Genomic DNA, 24318 nt, shown 5'->3' with positions numbered 1-24318 from the left:
ACAAACCACCACCTCCAACACTATAAAATATATATATACGAAAAGACTTTGAGAGAAGCAATTAAATCAAAGGAAAGAATTAACCCTCAGCACCATAGTCTGAAAAATCGAGCAAGATCTAAACGCTGAAATCCAAAGACAATGAAAACAAGTCATCCTATCCATTTCAGCTGCCAAATCAATCCCGTCAACCTGAACATCAGTAAACCTCGGCCAAAACGAGATCAATGAATAAAACTTTGAAACATATTTGAAATAAGATACTATGTAAAAGACAAAATCAAATCTCACGACCCCTCACAGAACAGTTCCATCAACGGAGATCAAAGTCATACTCAGTTTATGTGTCAGCAAGTGCTGCTCTACAGTCCAATGATACTTCACTGCATCCAAAGACGTCAATCTGCATACCCCATTCCCACTCCCTCTTAAAACAATCAGCAGCCTGCCTGCCTACCCTAGGACTTTAAGAGACAAATGTTGCTGCACAAATCTTTTTGCTCGAATCACATCTGATAAAATCTAACAAAAATAAACCATACACCAGGAAGTACCAGACACCTCTTAAAAGCATCCCCAATCTCCCAAGCCTCAAGAGCAAGCTGACAATATACAGACCCAATATCCAAGAAGAATGGTCAGCCAAGAAGCACAGGACACTACTAAAAGCAGTCCACATTCCAATGAAGACGAGACCAAAAGGAAAGACATACACCCTACAAAGGCAACTCCCATTCCTCTTGATTGTCGCACATGCCAAATCCATAATTTCGTTGGGTTGCTTGAATACCCATTCCATTAATATGTAATCAAGTAAAACAGATGCGAAGTGAATTTGCATAATACATTTGCTCAAAAATGCCACATTTGTGGTCTACAAAGAACTAAATCGCAAGCAAAGGAACATAAAACCACCTCCAAAAAGAGATGTTCTAGGCTCTGACAAAGTACGACTCCAGTAAAAGACAAGTTAGGTTAAAACTGCAAACACATTGCATGAGATCAAATGGTGGTGCCAGATCATATACACTTAGCAGTAAAATATCAAATGAATGACCAAATATCTTAACAAGAGCCCTTCTGAAAAGGTCAAAGAAGGGGGAAAAAGAGAGAAGCACCAAAGAATATCCAACCCTGAATGGCCAAAGTATTGCACAAAGCTGAACAGACTGCATTGAATCCACCTTCAACCAGACAAAAACAGCAATACCAATAAAGACGCATCTGCCGAACCTTAAAATGTGTGAATTAATTAAAGACCAGTGTAATATTGAAGTGAATGGGAAGCAGAGAGTCATACAAAATTAAGGATCTTGAGGCCCCTACACGAAATTCAAAATCTTTAATAAGTTAATCTTTTAAAAAACAGAAATAGAGTAAATTTTGAGAGAGGATAATTAAGTTAAAGAAAAGAACGAACCCATCACCATAAGAATATGTTGAACTATCGAGCCAGGAAAGATAAAACACCATGAAATTAGAAAACAAGCGTGGAGTGTTTCTAAAGGAATCAACCGAGATCCAAGACAGACTCCGAGCTACAACACTTCCGCACAGGAAAATCCATGAACTACCGCAAAAGACATTGACAACATCATAATGTATCATCAATTGAAAAAAAATGTAAGTACCGTGCCACAAGTTCTGATTGTCACTCGAAAAATCATCCACATCAACTTAACTCAAGTAAGACTTAATGAGCATCTGCATGTGACAATGACTGGAAAACAAAACTCGGCATGACACCTGTTCCTGAGAAATTAGTCCAGTCATGAATTAAGTTACACTGGTTCACACACAAGAACAAGGATGCATCTCATAACTCCTTAAAAACTGAGACATTAAAACACAAGAAAAAAATAAACAAAGCCCAACATCTGAGGAAAAAGATCCAGAAACAGAGCAGAGCTACGATACATCTGCACAAAAGAATGCCCAACGAAAGTGTCGAATCTCATAAACCCAAGAAGAAAATAAATGATAAGGCTATAATACTCAACTCCCTCTTAAAAGCGATTTCCTTCAACAAAGTTGGACCCCATATACAGACAAGATGATCTGCATAGAATGGAAAGTAATGGTGCAAATCATGGCCCAAGATCTCATACAATCTCCAGCATAGAAAATAGATAATAAGACAAGAAACCCCCTCTTGGAAGAAGCTCTTCTGTGTCAACAATGTTGGACTCCATGTATAAGATAAGAGTTAGGATGTGTCTGCACATGGAAATGCTGTTCAAATAAGTCGTGAAAAATCTCAAAGACCAGCAAATCAAATAATAGGGCGAAGAAATTCACTCTTAGTAGCACCCCTGCTCTCCATAAACAAAGACAGACTTCATACTCTTCAGATCTTATAAACTCTACACCATACACAGGATGCATCAAACTCTAAAAGAAAACATTATGGCTCATGTAAGAAGTTAAATCATAAGCAGAGAACCACTCAAACCCTTTTAAAAGCAGCTTGTTCTACTTCAAGGAATCAGACCCCACAAGAAGACTAGTGTAATGATCTGCATATAAAGACATTGCGCAAAAAATGTCTCAGGATGTCATACGGGCTCCAATAATATAAAATCAGATAATAACTCAGAAAACCCCTTTTTTTCTTTCAACAGTGTGAGACTCCAGCAACCGACAAGCGTTTGGATGCATCTGCATAAAAGAGTGCTCAAATAATGGTTCCATACCTCATGAACATCAAGAAATAAGAAACAAAATCATAAGCCAAAAACTACTCAAACCCCTTCTTAAAACTCGTTCGAGAAAGTGAGACCTCCATATATAGACACGAGATCAGATGGACCCCCTGCTCTCCTTAAACAAAGTAAGACTTCATACACATGCGAGTTAAATTGCATCTGCATAGAATATTGCTCGAACAATGGTACCAGATCTTACAAACTCTTCACCAATACACAAGATGCATCAAACTCTAAAAGAAAGCATTACTCAAATAACGGCTCATGTAAGAAGTTAAATCATAAGCAGAGAACCACCCAAACCCTTTCTTAAAAGCAACTCGTTCTACTTCAAAGAATCAGACCCCACAAGAAGACAAGTGTAATGGTCTGCATATAACATTGCGCAAAAAATGTCTCAGGATGTCATACAGGCTCCAATAATATAAAATCAGATAACTCAGAAAACCCCTTTTTTTTCTTTCAACAGTGTGACTTCAGCAACTGACAAGCGTTGGGATGCATCTGCATAAAAGAGTGCTCAAATAACGGTTCCATACCTCATAAACACTAAGAAATAAGAAACAAAATCATAAGCCAAAAACTACTCAAACCCCTTCTTAAAACTCGTTCGAGAAAGTCAGACCTCCATATATAGACACGAGTTAGGACACGCCTGCAGGCAGAAATATAGCTCAGACAATGTGCCCCACATTATACAGACGGTACGAATAAAAAAAATTAGATAAAAGACCCCCTGCTCTCCTTAAACGAAGACTTCATACACATGCGAGTTAAATTGCATCTGCATAGACTTCATACCAGATCTTATAAACTCTTGACCAATACACAAGATGCATCAAACTCTAAAAGAAAACATTACTCAAATAATGGCTCACGTAAGAAGTTAAAGCATAAGCAGAGAACCACTCAAACCACCCTTTCTTAAAAGCAGCTCGTTCTACTTCAAGGAATCAGACCCCACAAGAAGACAAGTGTAATGGTCTGCATATAAAGACATTGCGCAAAAAATGTCTCAGGATGACATACTGGCTCCAAGAATATAAAATCAGATAATAACTCAGAACCACCCAAACCTTTCTTAAAAGACATTGTGCAAATAATGTCTCAGGATGTCATACGGGCTCCAATAATATAAAATCAGATAATAACTCAAAAAACCCTTTTTTTCTTTCAACAGTGTGAGACTCCAGCAACCGACAAGCATTGGGATGCATCTGCATAAAAGTGCTCAAATAATGGTTCCATACCTCATGAACACCAAGAAATAAGAAACAAAATCATAAGCCAAAAACTACTCAAACCCCTTCTTAAAACTCGTTCGAGAAAGTGAGACCTCCATATATAGACACGAGTTAGGATACGCCTGCAGGCAGAAATATAGCTCAGACAATGTGCCCCACATTATACAGACATTAGGCAACCCATTTTTATTCAACGGAGAGTGAGATTGCATAGACAGACAAGATTTGCAATCTGCATAAACAAATGGTTCCAGACATCAAAGAAATAAGAAATTAAATTACAAGCCAAGAACGAACTGCAACGTAAACCTTTAAAAACAAATTCCTGCAAAAGATCACCAAATAGAACTACTACAGAAGCTCCTCAAAATCCTGATACTCTGGACTAAAGCAATAGATGCACTGCATAAGACACGAAAGGAAAGACAACCACGGAATTCACGATATTAAACATGTAACAGAAATAAGAAAGCAAACAGGGTCAATAAGGCAACTGCAGAAGCTCCTCAAAATCCTGATACTCAGCTCCATGAAGACAGACTAAAAGCAAGAGATTCATCTGCATAAGACATCAAAGGAAAGACAACCACATAATTCACCGATATTGAACATGTAAAAGAAACAAGAAAGCAAGAAGGGTGAATAAACAAAACCAGCACCCATGAGCTCCATTCATTGCCATGCCCCAAGGAAAACTTTGTCCCTAAGACAAGAATTAGTATGCATCTACTTCAGATATTGCTAAATAACAGCACCAAATCTTATAAATCCTTAAGATGAGAAATTAAACAGAAGGAAACAAGAATTAAACCCCCTCTTAAATGGTATGTCAATTAAAACCCCACAGAAGAAACCTGAAAAATACAAAGTACCCCATTCAGAGAGAGAGAGAGAGAGAGAGAGAAGAGAGAATTTAAAAGTAGGAAGTTAACATGTTCTTGTTAAGAAACCAAACCAGAATCTGCTCCCCACAACAGAGTCATAAACTTTAAATGCAACCAATTCTCCATACGCATCAAATCACGAAAATAGGGAATCATCATCAAGAGAATGTCAAACCAGACCGCTATACAATTTGGGAGATCAAATATATGGAATGACCATAAAGCAACATACATCGAACAAATACATGGCAGCACAGAAGGAAGTAAAGACACATTCAGCATCTGTAATAAAAAACATCATAATATTATATCTTCGAACAAAGAAAAAAAAGATTAATAAGATTGATGGTGATTTTGAACATATCCCCTCATATACCAAGAAGGGTGAATAAAAACCAGCAGCCTTGAACTCCACTCAAACCCATGCACCAAGTTGAAACTTTGTCCCTAAGACAAGAATTAGGGTGCATCTACATAAGATATAGCTAAAATAACAGGCACTGAATGTAATCAATTTTTGAAATGTAAAACAAAAGGCAACAACAATAAACCCCTTCTTAGGTAGCATGTCAATTCAAACCCAACAGAAGAAGCCTGAAAATACATAATACCTAATATTAATTAAGTGTTAGAGGGAGAGATATACACTTAATATATATAAAAAATAAAACAATAAAAGACAAATATTTAACATGTTCTCCCAATAATATAGGACATCAAACGAGCAGAGAATAAAACAATTTCACCAAAAACAAAACGACGACACATTCCCCAAATAACCTATTTCCTCTTCCATTTAACTGCAGCATAAACCTTCAAAATCAAATTCATGCAAAAATTCACCAAACAAGGTAAGTGTAGGACTGATCAAAATCCTTATAGACTTGCATAATGCGGACTAAAACAAGTCTCTGCATTATGCAAGTCAGCACAAGACACCAACGGAAAAACCACAGAAACAATATTGTGCAAGTAACAAAAATAAGAAACAAGGTGAACAAACAAAACGGTATTGAGCAAGTAACAAAAATAAGAAACAAGGTGAACAAACAAAACCAGCGGCTTTGAGCTCTCAAACCGGTGCCCCCAGGTGAAACTTTGTCCCTAAGACAAGAATTAGGGTGCATCTACATAAGATATTGATAAAAGAACAGCACCAAATGTAATAAATTTTTGAAATGGGAAACAAAAGGCAACAACATTAAACCCCCTCTAAGGTAGTAAGTTCAAACCCAACAGAAGAACCCTGAAAAATACATAATACCTAATATTAATTTAGGGGGAAGAGAGAGAGAGAGTGAGAGAGAGAGAGATATATATATATATATATCTTTAAAAAATTAAACGATAAAATATTTAAGATGTTCTCCCAATAATTTAGGACATTGACCAAGTCGAGAATTAAACAATTTCATCAAAAAACAAAACGCAAACATATTCTCCCAATAAACCTATTTCCACTTCCATTTAACTGAGGCGTAAACATCTAAAACCAAACTCCTACAAAACAAATCACCAAACAATGCAACTGCAATCACTACGTAATGTGGACTAAAGCAAGACATCGACGGAAAAGAGACCACAAAATTCACAATATTGAACACGTATCAAAAATAAGAAACCAAGGAAAGTGAACAAACAAAACCAGCAGCCTTGAGTTCTCAAACTGGTGCGCCCCGATGAAACTCTGTCCCTAAGACAAGAATTAGGGTGCAACTACATAAGATATTTGCTATAATAATAACACCAAATGTATAAAAATAAAAATTGAAATGGGAAACAAAAAAGCAACATCATTAAACCCCCTTTATTGTAGTAAGTCAATTCAAACCCAACAGAAGAAACCTGAAAAACATAATACCTGACCAATTTAGGGGTGAAATACAGAGATATTTAGAGAGAGAGAGAGAGAGAGAGAGAGAGAGAGAGAGAGAGAGAGAGAGACTTGTATAAAAGTTTAAAAAGAAATAAGAGAAATAAAACCGTCACCAAACAAGGCAAGTGCAGTAACTGCTCAAAATCCTGATAATCACTACATAATGTGGACTAAAGCAAGACATCAATGGAAAGACAGACCACAGAATTCAAGATATTGAACAAGTAACGAAAATACGAATCCAAGGAAGGTGAACACAAAAAAAAACCAGTGGCCTTGATCTCTCAAACCCGTGCCCCCACTTTGTCCCTAAGACAAGAATTAAGGTGCATCTACATAAGATACTGCTAAAAAAACAGCACCACATGTAATAAATTTCTGGAATGGGAAAAAAAAGGCAACATTAAGCCCCCTCTTAGCTAGAAAGTCAATTCAAACCCAACATAAGAAACCTGAAAAATACATAATACATAATATTAATTTCATAAGGAGTGAAATTGACATAAAAGAGAGAAAGACGTATATAAAAGTTTAAAAAACTTGAGAGACAAAGGATTTAACATGTTCTCCCAATAACCTAATTCCAATTCCTTCATTAACTGTGGCGTTAAAACCAACTTCCTGCAAAAAAATCAGCAAACAAGGTAACCCCAGGAACTGCTCAAATACTGATAATCACTACATAATTTGGACTAAAGCAAGACACCAACGTAAAGACAGATCACATAATTCACGATATTGAACAAGTAACAAAAATAAGAAACCAACGAAGGGGAACAAACAAAACAAGCGGCTTTGAGCTCTCAAACCGTTACCCCGTGGTGAAACTTTGTCCCTAAGACAAAAATTAGGTTACATCTACATAAGATATTGCTAAAATATAAACACCAAATTTAATAAAAAATTTAACTGGGAAACGAAAGGCAACAGCATTAAACCCCCTCTTAGGTAGTATGCCAATTTGAAACCAACGGAAGAAACCTGAAAAATACATAGTACCTAATATTAATTTTGGGGTGAGTGAGAGAGAGAGAGAGAGAGAGAGAGAGGAACTTGTATAAAAAAAAATTAAAATATTAAAAGAAAAAGATTTAACATGTTAACCAAACCAGAACAGCTCCCCATAAGTGTCATAAACTTTTGGCTCCATCCAACTTAGTCTCCATAAGCACTTTAATCACAAAAGTAGTGAATCATCAAGACAAAACCTAACCACACTGCTATACAAATGCGAAGTCCAACTATATGCAATGACAACCATAGAAATGAACAAACTTTTAAAAAACATAACGCTAAAAGGTAAGCGCCAAACCACTTTTGGTTGTAATTATTAATAGCTTAAAGACCATAAAGCAAAATTTATTGATCAAATACATTGAATAATTTTATATCTTTGAAAAAACAATTACTATATATTTCAGACAAGAAGAAATTAAAATAGACCCTTTCATTCCAACAGAGAAAATCAATAGAAAGCCAAAATTGAGGACATAAAAACCCGTTTCGAACATACCCCAAAAACAAGAAACACATCGAAATGAAAGGCTACGAACTAAGACGGTTAACACGAATTCTGGATTTAGTATGTCAATATAAGAGCAGAAAGTTCGGCATGATCATAGGGAAAAGGAGGACATAAACATGGTATTACTTACAAATTTCAGGGACTTGAAAGATATATAAAGACGCGCATTTTGACAAACTGTAAAAGAATAAGCATGTAACCAAAAACAATAATCCATATGCAGCAAACCAATGAAAACCTTTACAAATGGACTCTATCCAAAGACTGAAAAGGTGCAGACATAAGCTCAAATCTGCAACACGATTACTATCTCCTGCAAATCAATAGATCCAGAAGGAAAATTTTGACATTCAACATTCCATTGCATCCGCAAATCAGTATAAAATCCAACCTCATAGCCATACAATCAGATCCCATAAGAACCTATGGAGTTATCAGCTAACCATAACATGATAACATCTAACCCTCGTGTGTCAAACACCGCAAACGAGGCCTGAAAAATAACAACAAAGCTCCGCTTATTTGATTGATAAAAAACGAGGGAAATTTCCAAATCATTATATTCTAAACTTCAGAACAAAATCATGCGGTTTTCCGTCCAAATCAAATCGCAAGCAGAACTAGATGCCCTGGCAGTCATCACCATCAGGCCAATCAAAACACATAAGCATATCAATAAAGATGAACTTCGGCCTCAAATCAACAAATTCTATCTATACAAAACAACTAGAAGATCCAAATCGAATTCAAAGCAGTTTCATACCAAACACCTACTTCACCATCAGGCCAATCTTGTTTGGGTCTCATCTGAACCAATAAAACAAGCCTGCAAATATACACAACCTACCTTCAACGGTCATTAGATTCCACTTTTAATCGGTAGCAAAATCCATCACCAAACCCTACAGCATAGCGATAAACAAAACTTAATCCATCCATATATAAATCATAGAATCAAACCCATCCATCCATATCTAATCATAGAATCAAACCCAAACAGAAGAAGCGAATCAACAAAATCCGATAATCTACACAAAACGAAACCCGATCGCCATCGCCCTTTCATTCAGGGACCAGCAGAATGATTTGTGAGAACGTCTAAAGGGTATTTATGAGGAGAGGGGGTCGGCATGAACGGTCAAGATTGAGCCGGTGATGGAAATAATAGACGGTGGATGTGTAAGTTGTAACGGATAGTGATGAGCTGTCGACGCGGTTTTTCTTTCTTGGTTGTAATGACTTGAAATCAACGCTACTTTCTCTTTTTTTATTTTATTACTTTCTATATTTGTGGTGGTGAGGACGCGCACACCTTGTCGGATCCGGATTCCTTTTGGGTGGAAAAAATAAAATCTGCCACGTGGTTTTTGGGCGAAGACTCGCAGTCCGTGTTGACCAGGATTCCTGTACACATTCGCATAGAGAAAAATAAAAGGAAACTGACACGTGTCCAGACCTTGATGGACCAGGATTCCTATAAATGTTTGGATGAAAAAAATTAAAACAAATAAAAGAAAAGAAAAGCTGCCACGTCCTTTTTTGAAAATTCTCGAAGCAAGTGGTAGTGTAACAATACTGGCCTGGGCTGAAAGGAACAGAAGGAGTGGACCGTTTAATATTCTTGGCACTGGTCCACACCCTGTGACTAGCCTAAGATCTCTAGTTTCATCAAGCCCAATTTCCAAGAGTATATCCGGACACAAAGAAGGAAGCCCATCAAAGGGTGACTTTTTATATATAATATAAAGGCTTAAATGCTAAAATAGTCCCTGTGTTTTATCTTGTTAGCCAATTTAGTCCATGTGTTTTTAATTTAGCTAATTTGGTCCTTGTGTTTAGTACTATTAGCCAATATGGCCCATGTGTTTTTAATTTAGCTCATTTAATTAATAATTTCAATTCTTAATGTTTGAATTAACCAAGGATATTTTATGGTATTTTGAATGTTTCACCATTTTCTGCTTTTTGCTTTATAAATATAGATGATTGTGTAAACTATTCTAAACTAATATCATTTACAAAGAAAAATTCGAACATGAGTGCAAGGGGGCAGACTCATTGTTGTGAGTCAACCCACATTTGCAATCACAACTACTTCATTATCTCTTAATAATTACAAAAATAATCGACTTCATTATTTTGAATTGAGATTTGAACGTTGGTGTAACATTGATCTAGAAATTAAGTAGTTAACATTTGGACATTTTGCACTTTTTTGATCTTGTAGTTTAGCACAAGTTCAATTTCTTCTTCTTGATTTTATGTCATAATTATGTTGAGTTAATCTTATCAAGCAATTCATCAATCTGTTTACGAAAGATGCACAAGTCACTTACTAAAGGGAAAAAATATATATATATATATATATTTTCTGTTTTCAGCTTAGGCCTCTCATGTAACCCTGAAAAAAAAAAGAAGGTAAATTCAGTTTTCCCATGAAATATAGAGCGGTACCGACAATTATAAGTAAATGGAAAATGAATTGTTCCATATCAAAATTTGGTGGTGGAGCATTTTACTACAAATAAAAATGAATTGCGCCTTTCTTCTTTTACTACTGAAAAACAAAAATGAAAACATAAAAAGGAAGAAACATCAAGGGACTTGGCCTACACTAGGTGTAAACTAAATATTTACTTATAAATCAAAGATTGGGCCACTCATGACATCTGGGAGCCCAATTGTTTTTTTTGTTTTTGTTTTTTAAAAAAATTTGTATCTTTACATTTTAGAAAAAATGAAGGAAAAAAAAATGTAAATTAATCAAGACAAAAATGTAAAGTCCTGGAATTCTTTCTCGGATGGGTGATATACTGGTGAAATCCTTGATCCACTAAGAAAGCTACACAGATCATTAAATAAAGTTGGATTTTAAAAAAAATTAAAAATATTGAATAAGAATCATCATCTATGCATAATAATAAAAATAATAATGTGCATACATGTATGCATAAAAAGTAGGCGAAGCACAGAAACATTACAGCAGTGGTCTAAAGTCGGCCATTTTTTTCACTGCGGCTACTTCATCGTTCATAGATCAAATTCAGAAAGGGAAGAGGGAAAAGAGAGAAGACATCTCTGTTTGTGTGATGTATAAAGTCATTATTTCATTTCTGAAAAATGAATACAATCTGTAGCATCAGCACATGGACCTCTAGATAGGCTATGTACAGCAACTTTCATGGAAAACAACTGAGAAAAGATGCGAGGTTATTAAGTTCAAAAAATCAAAAAATCTGATCAAAAGATAGCTTAGTTCCTAAGGTATGGGGTTAAATGTGATTCTGTAGACAAAATTAAGTTGGTAACGAGAACAGACCACCCTAATGCAAGGATACATATACGCTATGAGCACCACTGCGAAACCACCTCTTATAGATCACATTTTCAGGCATTCTGTTATGTTACTCCTCTATGCATATGCTTCAGCAGCTTCTGAGAGACCTGTTGTTATTTATCTCCAAGTTCTCTTCTAGTCAACTATGACAAAAAGTAAATAAGAACATGAACAAGGATATATGTTACACAAGACTGGAAAGCTCCTACTTAATGTAAGAAATATCCATACCATTGGTGGCCAAATCAATTTCATAGTTGGAGGTGGTGGTGTCCCTAGAAACCATAAGTTCTGAAGCTTTCTCCACGCCATTGGAATTGTAAGGAGCAATACTGTGTCTTGTCCACTGGAGGGAACCCAGCAAATCATTCTCAATGCAATCATACCTGCAATACACATGTGTCACTTTATAAGAAAATACATTGAGATCGGATCTTAGAGTACAGGGTAAGGCATTAGATGGATATCCATTTCCACCAAGACTTTTGATGACTACTCAATAGGAGAATTCAAGTCCTAAAGGCAAACTTACAATTTTTCGCAGAGCTTATCAGTAAGCGTAGAAAGATTCAAGATCCTCATTCTCAATTCCATAATTTGTTCATGTTTATATTCATGAAAAGGCTCCTCCGTAAACAAAGAAAGCTTCTCCATATTTGCCTCAAGCTGCTGCTGCTGGTCCTCAAATAAATTTTGTTTTATTGTCCTTTCTTCCGCTGTCATTTCATTCTCGAATAAATCACCAAACATGTGATATGCAAATGGGTAGGAATATGAAATAATCTGCCTCGACCTGAAGAGTCTGTAGAGAGCTTTGGTTGCCCAGCTTAAATCTTTAAACGTCAATTCCTTTTCTTCCAAACGTGATATCTTTTCTTGTATGCTTTTATTCAGTGCAGATTCAAGCTTAAGAGAATCTGTATGAGCTTGATAACGGTTGAAGTAGTGAGTGTAACGGAATAGGTCCCTCTTGGCCAGCTCAAGTTTCATATCCTCGTCTTCTTTGAATCGTCCACAACTGTGTCCCGTGATGGAATCCCATGTATGATCCGAACCAGTTGGTGCACCACAGAGCCAACTGTCAAAACATGTACAGAAACAAACATTAAATGATGTTACTACTACTAACACAAAGGCAAGGAAAGACAGAGGAAATGGATCATCAACTGTAAAGAAAAACCCAAAGGGAATAAAAAATAATTTAGTACATAAGTTTATAATATAAATTTGGAAAAGATTGTTTAGTCTGCAAGAAACATTAATCCTGAGGGCATATAACTGAGCCCAAGAGAAAAATACTAAACCTATAGAATGGGATACCAAACTTGAAAAATGAATTAAAAAAATAGAAAAGGAAAACAGAACTGATCTTGAAAGGATGATACAAAAATGAGTCCTATGAAAACACCAGTATGCATCACCCGATTAAGCACCATAAATAGCATCAACTATTTCATTCAAACATCAAGGCAATATCATCAAATCTCTACCCTACCAAAACCACTATCTATATTTTATTTCCCACAAGAACCTAAACAGATTGCTGTTATGAACAGTAACGGAAATATAGGAGCTCCATTCTTAATCATGGAGCATATTAGGTCACATTCTGTCTTACAATATTGCTCTTCATGACATCTTAGAAAATGACATGTACTTTATTGAGTAAGTTAGAACCAATAATTTTATGTACAAAACACTAAAAGAACTTGTTGGGTAGAGATTTAACACACCATGAATTGTTAACATGTGAAAGGCAACAGAAAACAGAAAGCTACTTTGTGCAGAGCAAGCTTGTGCAAAGAGCAAACAGCTAATCAATCCTAAATTGCATAACGAACAAAAAATCTTCACGAAAAGCTTAGACTATAAACCACCAGCCTAACAAAAGTCAGTTATCAACATACACTTCACAAAAGGCAGCAAAAATACAAATCCTATTTAAAGGATCTCACCCCAGGTATAGTTTTTGAAAAACAACCACATGAAAGTTAGACCCTTCAAATGTGTGAGATGCTCCCCAACCCACCCCCAGGGATTCCATAAAAAATGGGGCACAAGAGTAAAAAAAGCAGAAAATACGTAGGCACTCACCAAAATGGTTGTCCACAGACACAGATAACTAGATTGCATCCTCCATTTTTTTCAACCAGCTTGTAACATTTTGGGCAAGATTTCGTATTGACTGCAATATAATTAACAGTCACTGATTCATCTTGGCACTTCTGACACCATAGTTCCCACATTCGGCATGAACAAGGGGAGTGTGCTTTAGATAAGCATTTAAAACAGAATTGCAGCCCACATGCACATTCAACCTCACATAATAATTCATCATCCTCAATACGTATAGCATTTCCACAATGGGGAACACTTGGGCACCACTTCACCTTTCTATTATCCTCAATATATGATTCCAGAAGGAAACGCTCAAATTTCTCTGCCAGATTAGGATCCCTTGCACTGACTAGATTTCTGATTATTGCTTCATCGCAAATAGCATTGCACTTGTGTGCCATGCATTTAATGCGCCTACTCTGACCGTCATTTATTTTCACAATAAAATGCTCTGTCCAACCTAAGCATAATGTTAGACAAAACTATTTCATTAAAAAGAAAATACAATCAGTAAGATGCACACATTTCATAAATACATAAATAAAGGATGGTAACCCACCAACATGGATAGTAGTATTCCAGGCAGTTACTGGTTTATATTCCCATGTTAAAAATCTGATTCAGTCCACAGATTTTTACAAGTAAACATGCTATAACCTCCTAGAAGATCAAGTACAAATTGACGCCACATTAAAAACTTACAACTGAAATCCTCTTGAATATAAAAATAGAAAATTTGTTTCCCCAAGGACTATAATCAAGTTAGGATTTGCTAAGCTAAACTTCATGTGGTTTTACAGAACAAAAGAAAAAGAAGAAAAAAACTTATTCGACGGATGCCAGGTTTCTGCAAAGAGATAATGCAGAGCAGAGTACTTACAATAGTTGCAGAAGTAGTGACCGCAATCCATTATTGTCACCTGATCAGAAGGAATCTCGTCCATGCAAATACCACACATAACCTCAGATGAAAACTGTGATGAGACAAGATTGTCATCCTCTACCACAGTCACACCTGCTTCGGCATATAATCTATCTTTCCCCCTCTCTACAAGCACTGCAAGCACTTTGTCAACATCCCAACGATAATGGATGAGCAAGGTTCGGGCGTGGTATTCTTTCAATGATAACACATCCATTACCCTTTGCAAGTCATCCCTCTGCACATTTTAATGCCAACATTTAACATTAACCTAGTCGACCATAACACATACATAACGACAGCAACATTCATACAATCAAAAACAAAAACAAAAATTCCATACCTGTGCAGCCAAGAGAGATTCTTTTGAAATAACCTGTCAAACACCAGTAAAGGTCATAAATGAAGAAGGAGAGAGGGATAAGCATAAAATACTGAAAGCAATAATTGAGACTAGAACTAGAAGCCACAACTTTTAATACGAATCAGACAGCATAAGGAATAGAACTGAATTTAAGAGGAGAACTTTCAAAGTATATTTATAAAAAAAATTGAATCAATTCTCTGTTGACTCTGCAAATTTAAGAGGAGAACGGGAGTAAGTTATGTAAGACTCTGTTGACGTAAATTTGAATCAATTCCATAGTTCCCTTGAATTTCACTTACAAAGATAAAACCATAGCTGCAAATTGAATATAAACTCGAGCTGTTAATCATCTAAAAAGACACATTTTTCTTTTTCGAAACTTCACGACAATCACATTCATCAACCAAGCAGGAACCGGGCTTCCTTTTTGGTTGGCGAAAAAAAAGAAATGAATTTTACTTCGAAAAATCCTGAAAATTTAAAACAAAAAAATCAACCTGAAGAAACGAAAAACTGTAGAAAATTGTGATAGAATACAATGACACAGTCAAATTTCGTCGATCAATTTACAACGAAGCTACAAATTATAGTTACCTTACTCGTCGGAGCCTCAGGCCTGAGACTCTCATAATTCTCAACGTATTCCAACAGCTCCATATTGTTGCGATCATCATCCTCGTCGTAATAGTCATCGTCGCTGCTCACATAATAGTCATCCTCCATTGTTTATCTACCAAAAAAACAGGCAAAGGAATAAAAAAGATGTAAATATTTTGCAGATAAACAAAGATGAAGCAGTCCTTGGGTCAAGCACTGGAGAAAGAGAAGAATTTTCCGGGAAAAAAACAGAGAAATCTTCTAGGGGAAGTAAAACCCCTAGAAAGATAGAGCCTTTTTCCCTTTCCTCTCTTCTCTTCCTCCGTGAAGGATAAGAAAAAAAAGAGTACTCTGAAAAGGAATATATGCGATCACGTCAATTAAAACCTCTCCTTCTTTAGCTCTCCTCTTCCCGCGGTGTAGAAAAAGTTTGCTTAAAATAAATCGGATACAAACTATTTACGCTTTTTTTATATTTATTTATTTACATTTTCGGGCCAAATGCTACATTTGCATTCATTTACACCCTATCACTAGAGCAACTTCCAACAACTATGAGTGTAATTGTCATTTACATCCCCNTTTACACCTTTGCAATGAAGATGCCCTTACTTCAAAATTAACATTTTGCATCCTATTACCACCAAATGTTAATGTACCCTTCTAATATATAATTCTGATCTTATTTGAATGTCTAGATTTTCTAAAACCTATTTTCTTACCATATATACGCCATTGTTCTTACCATATATACACTATTTTCTTACCTTATTTTTCTTGCATCTAAAGTTTGTTTTGTATACCCAAAATGATGATTTGCAACTTGAGCTCATAAGAAGTATGGCAAGACAAGATTGTGAACACCATAAGAAGTATGGCAAGACAAGATTGTGAACACCTTATAGAGAAGACTCTTTTGAATTTAAAGAAAAGTGTGAAGTAGGACAAATAAATAAGGAACCAATAACTTCTTTTCCTTCAACCCAAAAATCTTCCTAAAGCTATTGCAAACTCTTTTGAACCCTGGGGGTTTCCCTGGATTCATTTCCTTTCGACCAATAAATCGGTTTCTCTCCCCCTCGTCATGTTGTAAAGAGTTCCCCCCCTCCCCCCAAAAGTTTTTTTTTGCTAGGATTTTGCTCTCGTGCCTTTTGGCAAGCTTTTGTCTTCCCCCCTAGGCTTTTAGGGGTTGTTTCTAAGCCTTTTGGGTTGATCTTGGTAGATTTCCACCTTTACCCTCTTGTTATATGTGCTATTGAATTTTAAGGGTTTTGTGGTAGCTTTTCTAAGATCTTTTCCATGGAGGTGGAGTTGATGGATCCAGTGGGATCTACTCATTTGGTGTTGTGGGATCGTGAGGGGTTGCTGGGGACACAGTGACTTCCTTTGAAAGTCAAGGTGGAATTTGAGTGGTAATTGCTCTTTCACTTTTTGGTGTTTCCAATCCCAAGGATCCTTTAGAGTTGGTTTTCCACACGATCTATGTTCAATACTGATTCCTGAGTTCTTATGGATCCTGTCATCTTCAATTCTGAGTGAGCTGGGGTTTAATTACATATGGAATTTGCTCATTGTTCTTGCACTTGTTGTTTTTATTGTTTTATTTCTACTTTCTTGTCTGCAATAACCCTCTTCTGGGGGCAGTGTTCTTCCTGTAATCTTGTATCTGCCTTCATATCTATGAATCTACTATGTTCACACACAAAAAAGAACTTATTTTCTCACTCTTTTTTTGTCCACTTTCACTCTTTTTTTTCTTTTTCTTTTTTTTTTCTTTTTTGTTATATTAAAAAGTATTAAAAAACAAAAAAAAAAGTGTAAGTAGACAAAAAGAAAATGAAAAAATCACCATAAAGAAATAATGAGATAAGGAAAATCATAACCCGTAAAAAGTTTTATCAATGGTGCCAATCTCATTGTCATTTATGTCTCACAAAATATTGACTATGTCCCCATGAGTGTTATCTTGTCGCTAGCTTATTTGTTGTAATTTAGAGGCTTGTAATATAATATATATATATATATATATATATATTGAGGGATTCCCTACGAATTTTTTTTCAACGATTGAAACCATCTAATTTTTAAGTCTATATTCATAGATCATCCTCACAAAAAATTAGACAAATCGAAAACTGTTTCGATATCCAATTATGTCCTACAAAATCAATGAACACGGTGCTTCAAGAAAGTACTAAAATTTTAATAATTCAATTGAGTGGTCAAATGATATCGGATTCAAGTGATTTTTTGTAGAGATGATCTTTTAATGAGTATCTACAAAAGAGACGGTTTGGGTTAATGAAATACAATACGGAGTGGGCCCTGCAAGAGTATCCCTCAAATAAGCTAATTTGAAGGATCCCTCAATGGAAGCTCTCTGTGTATGTATATATATATGTATATTATTTTTAAATGTGCCTTTGCTGTACATGGCAGCCTATTTCTCAAGACGGTCCGGTTCCTCAATCGCTTGCCAAATTGCTTAATAACTCAAATTTTACATTTGTTGGCCCAATCTCATTGTATGTTCCTCCACAGGCCCATAGGTTGCACTTCGATTGCGATGCGTGTTCAAGAATTCTATAGCAAGGGCCTTATATGTGACCCTTAAATGAGGTCCTATCTCTTAACTGCTGGATCAAATTAGTTAGCCTAATCTATTGGTTAAGAGATAGGACATCATCTAAAGGTCATATATAATTCTCCCACTATAGAATGACTCGATGCGTGTTTCCTTTTTTCTTTCTTTGGGTCAAGGATTGGGTTGAGGGTTTCAAATATTTGAAACAATAGTTTTGTTAGCGAGATCCTAGCTTTATTAGGATATTTATTTCCTAGTTTATTAGGATTATATTTCTTTCTTTTTTGTACAGATATTGTGTAATTAGGTTTTTATCTTGTTTCCTAGTTTGATCATACTAGTTACATCCTTGTACTATAAATACCTTCTTTTGGAGAATGAAATATAACTTGAAAAATATTCTACCCATATTGTTTGACTTTGCATCAAAGCCAACTTTTCTGGTGACCTGTGTATTGTGCACACCCGTGTTCTATCCCCATATTTTTTTCTCTACTTGTGCCGTGTGCACCCTCCTGGGTTTGTGTGTTGTGTTGTCGTGTTCGTGCCTTTATTGTGTTCGTGCATCTGCCGTATTTGTGCATTTGCTGTGTTCTGCTGTGTTTTTGCCTGTCTTCTTGCATCTGCCGTATTTGTGCCTCTGCTGTGTTCCGTTGTATACTCTGCCGTGATCTGTTGAGTTTCTGCTGCAATCATGGGTGATAACTCCATTGTTGATGTTGTTGCTGCTGCCTCTGCAAATTTGTGTGTTTCTGATTCTATTCCAGGTACTGGCTCTATTACCTGGATAATTGACACTGGTGCTCCTGATCATATGACTTATGATGCTAAATTTTTTGATGAGTTGTCTAGTAACACCCGTGACCCATACATAACTAGTGCTAATGGCTTGCCCTCTCCAATTACTGGTGAGGGCACAATCTCTCTCACTCTTACTCTGTCCTTATCTCATGCATTACTAGTTCCCAATATCCATTGTAACTTGTTATCTGTTGGTCGATTACTTGATACATTTAATGCTTCTGTTACTTTCTATCACACGCATTGCTCTTTTTAGGATCTCAAGACTCACAAGACTATTGGGCATGGTAAACGGATAGGGGGGTTATATTATTTGACATTGCCTTCTGCACCAGTTCGTGCTCGTGTCGTTAATACTGTTCAAAGTTGTAGTGTCAAAGACAAATAACAAATTTGGTTATGGCATCGTCGCTTGGGACACCCGTCATTTGGCTACCTTAAGCGTCTGTTTCCATCTTTATTTCGCTCTTGTGATGAGTCCAGTTTTAAGTGTGAGACATGTATTTTGGCCAAGAGTCATCGCACTGTGTTTCCTTTGAGTGACAGTAAAGCTGCAAAGCCTTTTGATTTAGTGCATTCTGATGTGTGGGGTCCGGCTCGCGTTACTTCGAACGAATTTCGTTGGTTTGTCACATTTATTGATGATTGTACAAGACTCACTTGGGTTTTCTTGCTGAAAAATAAACATGATGTTGCTTCCATCCTTCCAGAGTTTTGTACTATGGTGTCTACTCAGTTTCATGCTCGGGTCAAAGTATTCCGGACTGATAACGGAGGCGAATATGTGAATAACACTTTGACATTTTTCTTCCTTGCTCAAGGTATTATTCATCAAACGACAACCCTATTTGCTCCTCAGCAGAATGGTGTGTCTGAACGCAAGAATCGTCAATTACTTGAAGTTGCCCGCTCCCTTATATTGGACATGTCTGTTCCCCATCATCTTTGGGGGCATGCTGTTTTATCTGCTGCATATTTGATTAATCGTACTCCGAGCCGGGTTCTTGATTTCAAGACTCCACATGATTTATTTGGTGACCATGTTTCCCCTGTCTCAGTCTCCAAGTTGCCCCCTAAAGTTTTTGGGTGTGTTGCCTATGTTCATGTCTACTCTCATCAACGGAGTAAACTTGATCCTTGTGCTCTGCGATGTGTTTTTATTGGTTACTCTTCTTACTCAGAAAGGTTATAAGTGCTATCATCCACCTACCCAGAAGGTGCATGTTACTTTGGACGTGACTTTCCATGAAGAAGTGCCCTATTATGTCCTCATTCCTCTCCAATTCAGGGGGAGAGGGGGAGCGAATTGGAGAGTCTTGGATTGGAGAATGATGTGTTTGAAGATACTGCTTTTGGAAGGAAACGACTTGTCGCACTGAAGCAAGTAATCGGTCGCCCATATATGAAGATGAAACTTGTGGTCCCTGTGAAGAAATGACTGATCGCCCTTTGGAACTCGACCAGTCGCCCATATCTGGAGAAGAAGCAGGTGCCTCGGTGTCGAAACTACCGGTCACACTGAAGCAAGTGACCAGTCGCCTGTATCTGAAAATAATGACAGTGATTCTTGTATGGATGAGTTTGATGCAATACCCTCCTCTGCCCTGCCAGTGCCCCAATCTACTCGTGATAGTGAATCAAGTGAGGTAATTTCTAATGATCTATCTGTGTCAACTTATCAGTTACCCCCACGAACCACTCGTGGGAAATCTAAAGTACAATATTCTCCTGATATACATGCCAAGTCTAAATATCTCATTAGCCATTGTGTGTCAACTCATCGTTTGTCTAAGTCATATGCATCATATTTGTGTCAATTATCTAGTGTATGTGTGCCAACTAAGCTGCAAGATGCTTTATCTAACCCAAAATGGATGGATGCCATGAATGTTGAAATGGATGCCTTGAACAAGAATAAAACATGGGATTTAGTTCCTTTGCCACGAGGGAAGAAAGCTGTTGGATGCAGATGGGTGTTTACTTTGAAGCATAAAGTTGATGGTTCCATTGATCGTTACAAGGCTAGATTGGTAGCAAATGGTTATACTAGGACCTATGGAGTGGATTATTTGGAGACCTTTGCTCCAGTGGCAAAGCTCAATACTGTGCGTGTACTATTGTCCCTGGCTACTAACTGCGACTGGCCCTTATTACAATTCGATGTCAAAAATTCATTTCTACATAGTGACCTCAATGAGGGGATTTACATGGATCTCCCTCCTGGTATTCCTGTAACCTCTAAGGAGGGTGTTGTGTGTAAGTTGCGGAAGTCTTTATATGGATTGAAGCAGTCTCCAAGAGCATGGTTTGGGAGATTTGCAGCATCTATGAAGAAATTTGGGTATGTGCAGAGTAACTCAGACTATACTTTGTTTCTAAAGCGTCATAAAGGTAAATTGACAGCTTTAATTATTTATGTTGATGATATGATTCTGGAGATGATCAGGCAGAAATGCAAAATCTTCATAAGTATATGGCTTCCGAGTTTGAGATGAAGTCATTGGGTGATTTGAAGTACTTTCTTGGGATTGAAGTTGCCAGATCTAAACATGGTATCTTTCTGTCTCAAAGAAAGTATATTTTGGATTTACTTGCAGAGACTGGAATGTTAGATTGTAAACCAATTGATACCCCTAGTGAACAGAATCATAAGTTGGGGTTGTATCCTGATCAAGTCCCTACAGATAAAGAGCGTTATCAATGACTTGTGGGGAAATTGATTTATTATCTCATACACGTCCTGATATTGCATATGCAGTGAGTGTAGTGAGTCAGTTTATGCATTCTCCTAGTGAAGATCATATGAGTGCTGTGATGCGCATCTTGAGGTATCTGAAAGTAACTCCTGGAAAGGGGTTAATATTTTGCAAGTATGGTCATACAGATGTGGAAGGGTATACGGATGCTGATTGGGCTGGTTCAGTCACTGATAGACGTTCTACGTCTGGGTATTTCACATTTGTTAGTGGTAATCTTGTTACTTGGAGGAGTAAAAAGCAAAAAATGGTGTCTAGGTCTAGTGCCGAGGCCGAGTACCATGGGATGGCTCAAGGTGTGTGTGAGTTACTATGGTTGAGAAGATTGTTGAGAGATCTTGGGTTTGGACCCCAGAAACCCATGGATTTGTATTGTGATAATAAAGCTGTAATTGCAATTGCGCATAATCCTGTGCCACATGATCGTATAAAGCACGTGGAGGTTGATCGACATTTTGTTAAAGAAAAGTTGGATGCTGAAATTATTTCTTTTCGTTTATATCATCCGAGTATCAATTGGTAGATGTTCTTACGAAAGCTGTGTCTACTACGGTCTTTCTCAACTCGCTTGACAAGTTGGGCATGCGTGACATCTTTGCTCCAACTTGAGGGAGAGCGTTAGCAAGATCCTAACTTCATTAGGATATTTATTTCCTAGTTTATTAGGATTATATTTCTTTCCATTTTGTACAGATATTGTGTAATTAGGTTTTTATCTTGTTTCCTAGTTTAACCCTACTAGGGTTACATCCTTTTACTATAAATACCTTCTTTTGGAGAATGAAATAAAACCTGAAAAATATTCGACCTGTTGTAAATTATTGGGTGTGGAGCCCACATGTTGGAAAGGGGCCCACATTCTAATTATATAAACGAATGCAATCTGAAGAAGGAAAGATCAGTTTTGATTCTCTTCAATTCTCCTAATTATCTCTCTTCAATTTCCTCCAAGTTTATAACACGTTATCAGCACGAATTCGCTCTCAAATATATCAGCTGAATTCCCTGATGATGAACCTCTGCAAACTCCCATCCTCAAAGAAGCCCGACGAGGTTGTTGCTGATGACTGGGCAACAAGAGGTGGACTTGTGAAGACTGACTGGACACAAGCTCTTTTCACTGCCTCTTACAGAAACTTCAAGGTCTCCACTACTACATCTACATCTACCAACTCCTTAACAGAGCAGAGTGCATGGCAGACTCAAGGGCTTGATGCGGAGGTCCTTGACAGCCTTGGCGTTGTGAAGCGTCTTGCTGTGCTCGTGAGAGGATTGGAGGCTCTGTTTCTTGGTGCTGAGCAGCAGGTTCCGACTCCGACGGTCTCGGTTTCTGATCATAGCACCGCTGCCGCGGCGGCTTCTCCTGGCTGTGGCTTTGATCATGTTGCTTCAGGACCACAGATGAGGGGTTTTATAAAAGCACAGGCAAGGTTCGTGAGATCAAGGCTGAACAATCCCAAGCTGTGATTGGTAATAAGAGGATTTTGCCTTTTCTGCGAAGGTCGTGGAGCCCAAGCCAAGAAGACCAAGTATGTCATGCATGAGTATTCTCTCACCAAAACTGAACTTGCCAAAATGGGTGTGGGTCCTAATCCCAATCAGCATGAGTATTTTCTCACCAAGTCTTGTCTAATTGCTGCCACTGTCCATTTCGTGACTTCACTGCACCAGCAAACAGTCGGTCACACAGACAGATAAAGAGACAGAGACAGATGACCGAAAGGTTCTGCTCCTTATACCTTATAAAATAATTTGATATATCATTATAATAATATCATATTATTTGATTGTGGTGTTAATATGAATCCACAAATAATTGTCTTTACTTTATTCATTCCGCAATTATTTTATTTACTGTATGGTGTAGGTTTATTACCCATATAAGCACATTTACTTTATCGTAAATTTACTTTAAAGGGTGGTGCGGGTTTATCGTCCACGCCTTTACTGCTTTACTGTCATTTAAATGTATGGAGTAGAATTAGTGCCCATACAAGCACATTTACTTTATCGTAAATTTACTTTAAAGGGTGGTGCGGGTTTATCGTCCACGCCTTTACTGTCATTTAAATGTATGGAGCAAAATTAGTGCCCATACAAGCACATTTACTTTACCGCACATTTAAAGTATGGTGCGGGATTAACGTCCATACAGCAATTTAATTTATGAATTTACTTTACCGCACATTTAAAGTATGGTGCGGGATTAACGTCCATAGAAGTAATTTATTTACTAGTAAATTTATTTTATGGATTAATTGTGCTGTATGATGAGTTTTTACAGTATACAGATCAGGACCAGAAGTTCCTTGATCCTTATCATACATTTACATCAGGACTTGAAGATCCTTGATGATGATATTGATATGAGAGCTGGCAGTCTCTCCGGTACTATACATGTAAACAAGAGATCGGACTTGAAAATCCTTGATCCTTGACATGTAAATAAGGACCTAGAGTTCCTTGATGATGCAACAGTACCGTATTGATTAAAAGTGCCGTACACATGAATAATAACTGTACTGGCAAATGTACTACACACATGAATAGATATGTATTCATGACTTGATGAATAGTAATATTTACATGAATAGTGACGTAT

At 37.0% G+C, this 24318-nt stretch overlaps 2 protein-coding genes and 1 long non-coding RNA gene across 11 annotated transcripts in view; 1 reads left to right on the top strand and 2 right to left on the bottom strand.

Moving 5' to 3' along the window:
- Window positions 1-9300, bottom strand: part of LOC117626928 — a 28692-nt gene extending 19392 nt beyond the window's left edge. For all 9 annotated transcript variants that reach the window (XR_004585669.1, XR_004585670.1, XR_004585665.1 and 6 more), the window contains exon 1: window positions 2780-9300. This is a non-coding gene — a long non-coding RNA (uncharacterized LOC117626928). The remainder of the gene's footprint in view (window positions 1-2779) is intronic.
- A 1990-nt stretch (window positions 9301-11290) lies between these two features.
- On the bottom strand, window positions 11291-15914 carry LOC117616331 (probable E3 ubiquitin-protein ligase ARI2). The gene is made up of 7 exons (XM_034345605.1): window positions 15573-15914; window positions 14955-14987; window positions 14570-14849; window positions 13666-14149; window positions 12104-12649; window positions 11803-11957; window positions 11291-11714 (listed from the first exon to the last, which is right to left on the bottom strand). The coding sequence occupies exons 1-7, from the start codon at window positions 15699-15701 to the stop codon at window positions 11707-11709; spliced, it is 1635 nt and encodes a 544-aa protein (XP_034201496.1). The 5' UTR covers window positions 15702-15914; the 3' UTR covers window positions 11291-11706.
- A 6753-nt stretch (window positions 15915-22667) lies between these two features.
- LOC117618041 lies at window positions 22668-23183 on the top strand. The gene has a single exon (XM_034347670.1). The coding sequence runs from the start codon at window positions 22725-22727 to the stop codon at window positions 23181-23183; it is 459 nt and encodes a 152-aa protein (XP_034203561.1). The 5' UTR covers window positions 22668-22724.
- The last annotated feature ends 1135 nt before the right edge of the window (window positions 23184-24318 follow it).

The sequence above is a fragment of the Prunus dulcis genome, chromosome 1 (assembly GCF_902201215.1).
Source record: "Prunus dulcis chromosome 1, ALMONDv2, whole genome shotgun sequence".
Classification (NCBI taxonomy): Eukaryota; Viridiplantae; Streptophyta; class Magnoliopsida; order Rosales; family Rosaceae; genus Prunus; species Prunus dulcis.
The sequence above is the reverse complement of the archived record's forward strand: the minus strand, read 5'-3'. Positions and strand labels throughout refer to the sequence as shown.